Source organism: Culex pipiens, chromosome 2 (assembly GCF_016801865.2).
Source record: "Culex pipiens pallens isolate TS chromosome 2, TS_CPP_V2, whole genome shotgun sequence".
NCBI classification, from domain to species: Eukaryota; Metazoa; Arthropoda; class Insecta; order Diptera; family Culicidae; genus Culex; species Culex pipiens.
The window spans coordinates 164,732,669-164,744,700 of record NC_068938.1 but is presented as its reverse complement, the minus strand read 5'-3'; the positions used below and the strand labels follow the sequence as shown (position 1 = coordinate 164,744,700).

Below are 12,032 nucleotides of genomic sequence, written 5' to 3'. Positions count from 1 at the left end.
GGAAAGCATTTCTCGCTCGCGAACGAGGGAGAGAACTTGTAGTACTTTTCTCTTCTCGCTCGCGCTCGCATTTTCGTTCGCGTTCTCGCTCTCGCCGCGAGCGCTCGCGAGCGCCTCGTGCTAGACGTTCGTCCCAAGCTAGCAATTTGTGTATCAGGCTTATGAATACGAACCAGGCGATGGTATAGAAGTGTAACTTCAATCGCTGTGTTGTTTTTTGTTCGTTTCTAACACGTTCAACTTCTCGCGAACGGGCAATTCTGGCTCGCGAGAAAGCCCGTTCGCGAGCGGAGGAGAGCATGGGCAATCGGTGAGTTTCTCTCGGCAGCTCGAGACTCGCGGCGAGAACTCGAGAGAGAGAAAATTTTCTCGCGAGAGCCTCGATAATACCAACACTGGTTTATTTTCAACAATTTAGTAATTGAATTGTGCTTAAATAAGACTAAAAAGCTTAAATCTAGAGTTTTTTTTTATTAGGTCCTAAAAACATGTCTAGAGTTTTTTTTTTAAAGGTCCTATAAGCTATTGTCTTTCATATGTTTATAGGACCTAATCAAAAAAAAGTCTGGATATGAAAGACAATAGCTTATAGGTCCTTTTCAAAAAAAAAAAAAACTCTGGAAATCTGGAAAAATTAAAAAAAAAATTGCATCGACTCCGAATTCAACATGATACAGATAAAATATAGATTTGTTTTTAGGAAAATACAGATCTCCCTTAAAATAATCTGACATCATTGTTTCGGATTTTCGGATGCATCCTGGTGAATGTCGGGGTGATTCAATCACGCAGAAAAAATAGGCATATTTGAATCAACAAAACATTTTGTTGAATTGAAAATCAAGATTTTTGTTGAATCAACGCTAAACGTCAAAGCAACTTTTTCAAAACAACAGAAGATTTGTGTGAAATTGTGAAAATCAAGGCTTGTTTCAACGCAAAATCCGCGTTGAGTATATTCAACAACAAAATTGTTGAATCAAACCTCGTACAGGCTGATCGTACAAAATATTTTTCTGCGTGATATTACGCCCTTTTGAAATGTTACTCTTGATTTGAAAATATTATTATCGAAAAGATCGAAAAATTTCACGAATGTTTCATATTTTAAGATTGAAAATCGGACCATTAGTTGTTGAGATATCGACATTAGCAAATAGAGGGTTTTTTGGGTGAGACTTAGAAAACATAAATTTTCCTGTTTATAAATCTTTGCATGGCAATATCTCAGCAACTAAGGATCGTATCAACAAAGATAAAAAAAATATATAAAGAATTTCACAGCTTTTCAAAAATATTATTTTTCAAATGTGAGCAAACATGGGAACTATTTTTTGAAAAATGAATAACTGCTACTATTTTCAAAAAAGTTACATAAAATGGCAATAACTTGAAAACGGTACAATTTTACTAAAGTACTTTTTGAATGCAAATTCGATTTTACATCGAAAAATTAAGTTGACAAATGTTTGCGACCGATATTTCGATTTTGTTAAAAAATTAGTATTGCAAACTTTGCACCAAATTCTCCACCCTTGCAAATAAAATCTGCACACCAAATATTTTCACACTTGAAATCCTACCCCTTCTCCCCCCCGCTCGCAAATAATGGTGCGTTTCTCGACTGAGCTTTGATGCTTTCGAACACTTTAGGGAGCGTTCTTTTATTCCGTAACGCAAAAAATCGAATGTTTAGACCCCCTCCCCCCCTCGTAACAAAATTTCCTTACAAATTTTAAATTTTTGTATGGAGCGTAACACGGCCTCCGACCCCCCTCCCCCTTCCCCCCAACTGCGTTACATAATAAAAGAACGCTCCCTTAGAACAGTTTCAAACAGGGGAGTGTGTCTTAGAGTTTTTTTCTGCTGTAGTTTGAGTTGTGCACTTTTGTATAGAGCTTTCCACAAGTTGGCGATTGTCTAAAAATCGCTGCAATCTGCAATATTGATTGAAAAATTAATAATTTTTAGCCCGTTCTGGAAATTTCTGAAAAGTTTGCATTTGATGTCCCCCAAAACATAACAGAAAAAAAGTGTTTTTTTGCAAATCAAGTTTCAGTGACAAAAAGTGAAATTAAAAATCACAAATTTTTTTACCGTGTATTACTTTTTCAGTGTAGTCCTTATCCATACCTACAACTTTGCCGAAGACACCAAATCGATCAAAAAATTCCCTCAAAAGATACAGATTTTTTTATTTTCATATATCATTTTTGTATGGGCAGCTGACAAATTTGTATGGAAAATTATATGATGCAAAATTGCTTCTTCGGGCATATCGAAGGCACCAAAAAAGTTTCAGTCGGATTAAAAAGTACAAAAATTTTAATTAAAAAAGAAACCGATTTCGTAGAGAATTACTCCCTAGCCAAAATTACGCTTGATTTTTGCATCCACTTTTTTGTTTGTTTTAGTTTTTTGACGTTTGTCTGATTTTTAAGTGGGCTACAGCCCAGTTATCGAGCGCCCAGTTAAAAAGCAGCCCAGTTCTACAACGCCCTTTTACCGAACAAGTATTGTAGTACTTTTGTATGGAATTTTCACAAAAAGTCATAAAATCGGCCGAATTTGTCGAGAATTGCTCAGACGCTAAAAAATAACTTATAAGTCACAAATAAATTTTGAAAGATTTAAAATATTTAGGGACACTAAAAACTGAGATATCAGGGAGGTTCTTTCAAATTGCTATCGAGCAGTCAAACACGCAAAACCCGAACAGTTCTACCTGAATCATAACAATTCAATTTGTTATTTATTTTTTTCTTCTTAACGCTTGCTGCTAAACCTTACATCATCAGAATGCGCAATACAATATTTTATTTGCAGTTTTTTCTTCTTCTTTATAATCATCGTGAGATTATCCTACACAACTGTAATCATCGATATCTTTAAAAAAAAGGATGGTAAAATAAATTAAACTACAGAAGACAGTCTAAGCTAATAATTATTAAAGTATGTGTACACGCTAGTTGGGGGTTGCTTAATTTTCCATCTGCTTCGCTCGCACAATCCTTTTCCTACGGGGGGCGCCACCAAAGCGGAAGTAACCGATGCCATTTTACAAACTCTTTCGTGCCGTGTCGTATGATTAGTGGTTTTCATTTGGGTGTGGTGTGGTTGAGTACGAAAATGATAACCACTGTCCGATTTCACCGGAACCGGACCCGGAGAAAACTTAAGCCGTTCGTGTTTTTTTTTCCTCTTCTTGTTTTGTTTTGTTCGTTACCCGCCTGAGTTGTGACCATGTTAATAGTTTGTTGTTGTTGATGTGTGTGTGTGTGTTTTTTTTTTGTGATTTCGTGTTGCAATTGATTTTTCCACAATTATATTTGTGTAGTTGTAGTAGTAGTAGTAGTTTTACAGCACTTACGTCCTATTGCTACTCTCCAGCCAGCTTGGCGTGTCTAAATTAGTCATCGTAGATGGTAGCCAATAGTGGTTAGTAGTAGTAGCCGATACGTGCGCCTCTAGATCAAGCCCCGCTTCTTTTTGTAGTCTTCCAGGTTGAGCGAGCGCTTCGGACCGGACTCTTTGACCGGTTTCTCCACCGGCTTCGGAAGAACATTCACGGCGCTGACTGGAATGAGAGGCAAAATTGAAAGAACCAATTTAGATAAATTCGGTACAACCTTGTTTTAATTGATTTAATCATTCAAAACATGTTTTAAGCTGAAAAAAAACAATTTTGATTCAAAATTGTCTTTGCCTAATTTGTGTTCACCAATATCACTATCTTGGATTTGTTTATCTTTTACTCTTTGGTCTGACAGGGGGATTGGCAGCCTCACCCTCTTTGTTCTGATAGCTCCCTTTTGGCTGTCACTTGATAATCAAGAAAACAATCTGAGCAAGCCGGAGCAGGATAGGTTAGCTGCGAAAAGACACCGCATATTTTTGTTATTTTTAAGAAAAGAAAAGATGGAAAACCGGGCACGGGTTTTGTGAGCGAGTGGTAAAAGGACTTTTATTACGCCGCTCACAGAACCGTGTTTTTCCGGGGGTAGAACATGCTCCACATATCTTTAGATCCGTATGCGGATAGCTGTCCAACTTCTGCTCCGGCTTCGCGTGGAATGCTTATTTCTCAGCTTCGAATGTTTCCACTTGCTGGCGGTTCTAGTTGAAGAAACGACCCGCTGTGTCATTAACCGAGTTTTCAGTTGGTAAAATGCTTTTCAATGGGCTTCTGCCGTTCGTTCCGGATTTCAAGTCTTCTTGCCATCCTCGATCCTTTTTTTTCGGTAGCTAGTCCCTGAAACGAAACAAACAAAACAACCCAAACAGGAAACTTACTCGGCAGCGGCACGTCCAGATCGATCTCGAAATCATGCAGCGAGTACAGGTTGTTGTCCGCGCTGGACGAGGCCCGCTTCTCGTCCGGTTTCTTCTTCTGGCCGGGCGGCGGTGGCGCGGGCATCTGCATCGCCTCCGGCTCGTCCCGCTTCTCGTTCGCCTTGAACGACATGCGCGGCTGCGTCTGGCGGCGCGTAAACGGATCCTCGATCTTGATGCCGCGCGTCGCCCGGATCTCCTCCATGATGGCCTTCTCGGCGTCCTCGACGTTGCGCTTGCGGTTCCGATCGTTAATGTACGAAATCAAGCTAATACTGCTACTGCGCCGCTTGTCCAGGTGGGAGGCGCGCTCCTCGAGCTCCTGGATTTGCGTGTTGAGATCGCGGGCCAGGTCGTCCTCGCCGCGCAGCTGGGCCGCGTCGCGTTCCTACATGGGAAGCGGGGGATCTTGGTAAGTAAAAGGGTTCGGGTCTTTTAGTAAGGGTCTTACCTTCATGAGCAGCGTCTTCTTCATGGCGTAGTTGGTCGGGTGCGCCCGGAAGCGGTTCTTCTCCTCGATGATCTTGTCGATGTCGGCGTCCTTGAACTCGTACTGGATGGCTTCCTTGATTTCGCTCGCCTTCCTGTCGATGATGTCCACGCACGGCATCGGCGTCCCTGTGGCTTCGCACACGCTGAGCCACTTCTGGTACTCGCTGTCGGTAAAGTCCTGGTTAGAGATGAACTCCAGCCGGAAGACGCGCTCCTGGCTGCCGTGCTTCAGCTTGAAGCCCTTGTTGGTGCGACCCCGGCCAAACTGGTAGATTTTGGCGGTTTCCACGACACCGACGATCTCCGCTACCCGGTAGACGGGCCGTCCGTTGTTGTTGCCGATGTTGATGCGCACGAAGCAGTTGAGCACGATCGTGTCGAACATGGGCAGCGCAATGAACCGTTCGATCTTGTGTCGCGACAGTCGCAGCTTGTTCAGCTCGTCCCGGGTGCTGATTGCGACCACCTTTTTGCTGGAACCCGACCCGGAGCTGCTCTTCTTTTCCTTCGCATCGCTGCCCTCGGTTTCGCTGTCCGAAGAAGATCGACTGTCACTGCCCGATCCGCTTCCGCTTGCCGAGCCGGACCGTGAGCGTGCTGTACCGGTTTTCTTCTCACCCTCGTCCGAATCGCTACCCGAATCGTCCGAGTAAATGTCGGAAGCTTTGAGCTTCTGCGAAGACTTGCTACCCCCGGGCACGTCCTCCAGCTCGTCCCGATCTTCCGCTTCAGCCTTGCGTTGCGCCTCCCGCTTGGCTTCCTCTTCCTCTCGTTTCGCTTTGCCCTCACGCTTGGCCTTCAGCATGGCCATGGCATTGCTTCGTTTATCATCCGTTCGGTTCGCTTCGACGTTCTTCTTGCGCTCCTTGGACCGCTCCTTCGGATCAAAGTAGTCCGACGTACCGCCCGATTCCGCATCCTTACCGGACTTTTCCGGCGACGAAGAAAGTACACTCTCATTATCAACCTCACCCTCGGAAGCGTCCTCGTGCTCGTCCTGACGCTGGGCAGCACCGGACGGTGCCGGAGATTCCTCTTCCGGTTCCGGCGAGGGAGCCTTCGCTTTCTTCTTCTCTAGCTGTTCCTTCTGTTCTTTCTGTTGCTGTGCCTTTGCCTGCTGCTGCTGCTTCACCTTCTTGGTCTTCTTCTTCTTTTTCCGCGGCGGCTGCGATTCCTTGTCCTTTGCCCGTTCCGCCTTCTTGGCCAGCTTCAACTTCCGTTCGATCTCCCACCGCGTCTTCATCACATCACGCCGCTCGATACGCTTGAAGATCTCCGTCTCTCGCTCCTTCTCGGACAGCCCGTTCAACCGGGCCCGATCCTCCTCATCCCCCATCAGATTCTCGTCGTACCCATCGTCAAACTCGGAATCGTCGCTGCTGCTTTCGCTGCCACTCTCATCATCCTCACTCCCCGAACCCGACTCCCCCTCCGACGAAACCTGACCCTCTTCCGGCTCCGACTTGTCCCCCTCCTCATCGTCCTGCTTGCGCTTCACCCCGGTCGCCGGCGCCGCCGCCGCCGCTGTCACCGCAGCAGGTTTCTTCTGCTCCCCTTCGGATTCCTCCTCTTCTTCCTCCTCCTCTTCGGATTCAGATTCCTCCGACTCCTCCGACGACGAAGCAGCCTTGGCACCGCGCTTCTTGCGCTGGGCAGGTGCCGCTGGGGCGGCCTTTGCCTCGGCGGGTTCACCGTCGGAGTCGGACCCCGAGCCGGAGTCCGAATCGGAGCCCGAGTCGGCACCGCCGGCGCCACCCGGCGAATTGGACGCCAGCCGGGTTGTCTTCTTCTTTTTGGCCAGCGAGAGCAGCTCCTGTGCGGGAGGGAAGTAAGCGGGGGAAAGGCTGTTAGTTGGGTGTGTTTCTCAAGTACGGACGTCAGAGTCGAGTACCCTCGAGAAATTTTTTCAATGCAGCATTGGGAAGATTGGTATAATTCTAGCGAAATAATGAAATAATTGTTCTTAAGTTATTTTTTTTACTTTTTTTTATTTGGTCTTTTTAGGTGCTGCGACCAGGTAAGGACCAGGGCTTCATATATCTGAAGGCCAAGTCAAAATTTCTACCGTCCGAGCTGGCCAAGGTGTCAGTGTGAGAATTGAACAGGTTCTGGTAGTTAGGATGATCGATTTTAAAGTCTGGATTTCCTGTCCTTGGCGCTGGAGTTGATTCTGTGAAGCTGAATAGAATGTCAAGCATTCTTCCGTGTTTCCCCAGGAACACCATGTGGAAATAGAGGACCACTTAACCAACAGTATCAAGTATAGTATGCCAAACGGGTACTAGTTACGGAAGAGGTAATAAAATTGGTGATTTTGAAGCAAATGTCATTTAAAGAAGTTTTGGATATTTTGAAGATCACATTTACATCAGTCGAAGGCAAGTTCATGGTATGGATGAAATTAAAAATCGAAGATGGATGAGCGACCCGAGAAATAGACAACGCCATGGACAAATGTCGCTGGCTGCAGTGCTCAACCCCGAATAAATCGAACTATAGTTGAACTATAGCATTATCGAAGGAATTCAAGATGAAACAAAAAATCATCGGTGTTGACCACTGGTCATTTGTTACACAGGGTGGCCACTCAAGTCGGGAAATCGGGAAAGTCGGGAATTCGCCAAAATCCGCCAAAAATCGGGAAAAAGTCGGGAATTTATGATTTTTGTCAAAAGTCGGGAATTATAAGCATGCTTGATTGATTGATTTTTTAACTCTTGAATAATTTTGTAATATTTTGTACAATTCTCAAATTGAATTCACTCAATTCTGCTTTAATAACTTACATTAAATTTAAGGTTCTTTTCACTATTTCAATATATTTGAGTATGGAAAAGCTGTTTAAGACATTCAAAATTTCAATTAATATTGGAGACTTTGACACAGATCTTCATAATATTTTTCATGAATCATATGATCTCTATAAATTTTTGTTTATCATACAAGAGGTAAAGTTAATGAAAAAATAATATAAAAATAGAGCCAAACGGCCAGCTTAGAGCTGTGATTCTATTTAATTTTGTCACATAGATTGAATATTTGAAAACAGATTCCAACTTGAGTTCGGCAATGGTTTTTTGGTAAATATTTTTAATTGTTTAACTAAATTCTTTAAGTAATTAAAATATGTTTTTTTTAATGTTGCCGTTAAACTTTTTTTTGAGTATGGTTAAATTACTACTATACATAAAGCAAGATTTTCAGTTTTCGGAAAACTTTAATATCGAATAAAATCCAAAATTTAAAAGCTTTTTTACGTTTTGAAAACACAAAGAAAATTTTGAAATTGCAAAATAAATAAACCAAGAAATTTAGAATTATTGCAAAACTGTTTAAAAAAATTGTCTCTTCAAACATTTTGCTTAAAATAAGTGGTAAAACATAAAATCATATCTAACTAAATGTTCATTGAAAAAAAAAAACAGTTAAATACTGACCACTAGATAAATTAACATTGATTTTAAAAAACAATATCAAAAATTACAAAATTAAAAAGGGAACCAGGCAATTTTTTTATGAATTTCTTGACATTTTTCTAAATCCTTTGAATGAATAATTTAAGCAATTATGTTTTAATCATTCTTTGATTTAAAATGATGATGAAATTTTAAAAAATAGGAACGAAATTTTAAGTTCAGTTATCTTTAACTTTTTGTCATTTCCAGTTGAAACGAAGTATCAAAAGCTATACTTTTGCCAATTTAAAAATAACATGAATGTTATAAGTATTGTTGAACTTTCGATAATTTTTTCAAAGACTAATTGTTTGTGTTTCTACTCTGAATAAATAATGAAGTTCCATTTGTGAAGTTTTTTTCAATTGTTGTTTAGTTTCTGTATTTACAAAAAATGCCTATATTTGGATTATTTTTAAATTCATTTATTTTTTTTTTTTTCGGTGGTTAATATTGACTTTTCCTCGCAAAGAATTGAGATAAGAAACATTCGGATAATGAAAGCTTTTTCAGGCATTTGTTAACTTGGTTTGTACCGAACATTTAAAAATATTTTATTGTTTCAATAGTTTAAAGGTGGTGTCAATGTAAATAGTTGAATAGTAAATTGGACGTTTGGCATAATTGGTCTAATGTATCAGCGATGTTTGGAATAATGGACAGTTGACATGATTAGTCCAATCAATCCAATGGATCGAATGGAACTTATTGTGACTATTATGGGATGCAAAAATTTGGAGAAGATTATAATCTCAGGTTAGTTTTCATTTTTATTTATTTATTTGCGTTTAAGGACCACTTAACTTAACTCAAATCCGAGGTTAGTTTTCAAATAGCCACCGCGACCTCCGACACCAGTTTTTGGTTTTATTCCTTTGCTAATATTATTCAAGGTTTATGTGTGCCCCCCTTCAAAATTGGTCTGAAAATCAGGGAACAAAAAAAAATCAAAATCAAAAAAATCAAATTATTCGCTCTACAGCATTGCCTTGGCGTTCTCGATTGCGAGATTCCTACTCGAAACTAGGTGTTCGAAGGCTTGATTGTTGAGGCAATTGCAAACCTCTTTTTACACCTTAGCTTCCATCCACCCCGGGATTCGAACTGACGACCTTTGGATTGTTAGTCCAACTGCCTACCAGCGACTCCACCGAGGCAGGACCCAGGGAAACGACTCCTACACCTGGACTGAGCTAACGACCTAACCTTTTTTAGGTTAGTCCGGGACCAACATTTACTTCCCTTCCGACGGAAGGCGTGATCAGACAAATCTCGTCTCGAAAAATGCCACCGGGACCGTCTGGGATCGAACCCAGGCCGACTGGGTGAGAGGCAATCACGCTTACCCCTACACCACGGTCCCGGAACAAAAAAAATATTTTCTCAAAAAAACTACAAAATTTCCATGAAAATGGAAGTCTAATCAACTGAAAACAATTATATAGCGCTAACCTTTGTTACGATCAAAAATAAAGGTAATAACGCTTTTTTCAAAAATCAGAATTGATTTGATTTTTTTTTAATATTTCTTTTATTAAAAAAATAAATAAAAAAAAACGATACTTATTCAGTTTTTTGTTTGTAAATTATAATTTGTCTAACATTTAATTGCTTTTCCATTAAAAAATGCTTATTTTCAAGAAAAAATATTAAAAATCAAATTTACGATTGTTCCAAACCAATTTTCACAAAACTTACCGAATCCAGATCGGACCCCGACTCGGAATCGCTGCTGCTCTCGGAATCGATCAGCGGTTGCGTTTTCCTTTTCACCATCTTGGATTTTTTTATTTCTGATTTCCTTCTGGCTTTGGGTGGATTTTTAGCTGTTGGCAGATTTCCTACCGGGAACAGCCGGAATCGCGCTCTCCGGGACCGGAATCGACACCGGAACGGTCAATCTGAAAAAAAATCACACAAACATTATCATTTTAATCAATTTTGGGCAATTTTAGTGCCTTTTGCGTGTTGGCCAGCGCATTTTGCGATGCCACCGCGGCGACGGAAGCGCAAGAAAGCAAAACGCCGTCAACTTACCTCCGACGGAACGGGCAACAAACGGACGCACGAAACGACGGAACCGCGTGGAAAAGTTCCACGAACGCCACCGGAAGAAGCACGCACCGATTGGGGTACCGACGGTGGCCGATAAAGTGCAGAAATTCCAACTTTTTCCTGCTTCTCGAACGATTTTGGCCAACGACACACACAAGAATGACAACAACTTCTTCGGTGGGAAATTTGATGGACAGCTAAAAGGCCTTTTTCGGTTGGCTGGGCTGCAGAGGAGCTGTCAAAATAGTCGACGTAGGGGTGGGATTGAAGACTTGCAGCAGCTAGGTCACAGATGAACAGACGGGAAGCAAATGTAAACTCAGAATAAATTGGGTACTAAAGCCCTATGTCAATTTTTATGTACAACGGTAAAAAACACGATTAAAAACCATTTCTGATCACTTTTTTTCATTTTAATGCAATTTTTTTTTTTTGACAAGACAACATTTTTTCGATGGATCAACTATGGTCCCCTTGGAACGAGCTGTCAAGTAGGAGCTTTTCTGTCAAGAAGGACCGCGAGGTTAATTTTTTGAAATTGATTTAAAAATCCATTTTAAACTCTTTGTGGTCGTACAAAGGGTCATTTTACTCAGAAAAATAAGCTTTATCGCTGTAAACAATAATATCAGCAATCTAAGCTTCATTTTAGGACCCAATTAAAATATATTTTATTATTACATATGTGCAAACACAATTAAAAATCAGTTCTGTTTTTTTTTTCATTTTAATGCAAAAAAATAAATTGACTCTATATTTTCAATGGATATGTGGTCCCCTTTGAAAGAGCTGTCAAGTAGGACTTTTTCTGTCAAGAAGGGCCGCAAAGTATTTTTTTTCAAAATTGCTTTAGAAATTCATATTAAATCCTTTGCGGACGTACAAAGAGTCATTGTACCGAGCATTGTACTCAGAAATTTATCGTTATTCGTTTATCGCTTTATCGTTGTGAACAATAATAATATGGAGTTTTTTTTAAAGGTCCAGAAAGCAAAATTTGGAAATTTGGTTTATTGGACCTTTAAAAAAAACTACAGATATCACAAATTTGAGCCATTTAAGCTTCATTTTAGGCCCCAAATTTAATTTCAAAATTCAAAATGCATTTGAAAGGGCTTAAAAATGTAACTAAATACAGGGAGAACCATCCCAATTGGTTAAATCTAAATGAAGTTATTGGCATTTTAGTGGAAAAATAGCATAATTTTCAAACTCAAATAAAAAAAGTGTTCCATCCAGAAATCAACTCGGTTCGTCCTGCAGCTTGTAGGGGACATCTAGGACTACCATCTGAGACTGAGAACGCTTTAGGTACGGCCTAGGGTACGGCAGTTTAACATATTAAATGGACACTTTTACTTTTAGTGAATTTTTTGGTTGTAAATTTTTGCTCGGGGGACCCCTTAGATCCCATTTTCCTGTGATAATTTTATCATATTTCGACGCCAACATTTCAAAAAGCATCATGTACAAACCATGCGTTTTGAGAAAAACGCATTTGAATGTTGAGCATCCATTTTCAATTCCCATTTTAATATAAAAGCAGAATAAAATGTTCTAATGATAACAAACGATGAAAAACGTTGCTTTTATTGATACTTGATCATCCAAATTCAATAAAACATTATTTCCGTAATTTTATTTGAGAAAAACAAATATAACTTCTTTTGAAATCATCATCGTCTATATCACCCTGCT

The 12,032-nt window shown here is 40.5% G+C and overlaps 1 protein-coding gene and 1 long non-coding RNA gene across 2 annotated transcripts in view; both read right to left on the bottom strand.

Moving 5' to 3' along the window:
* LOC128092723 (uncharacterized) overlaps window positions 1–12,032 on the bottom strand; it is a 444,042-nt gene that overhangs the window by 388,703 nt on the left and 43,307 nt on the right. The gene's annotated exons all lie outside the window — the stretch shown is intronic.
* Window positions 2,720–10,523, bottom strand: LOC120418430 (RNA polymerase-associated protein Rtf1). The gene is made up of 5 exons (XM_039580809.2): window positions 10,317–10,523; window positions 9,978–10,180; window positions 4,784–6,637; window positions 4,294–4,720; window positions 2,720–3,577 (listed from the first exon to the last, which is right to left on the bottom strand). Exons 2-5 carry the CDS (start codon window positions 10,053–10,055, stop codon window positions 3,468–3,470), a joined length of 2,469 nt encoding a protein of 822 aa, XP_039436743.1. The 5' UTR covers window positions 10,056–10,180; window positions 10,317–10,523; the 3' UTR covers window positions 2,720–3,467.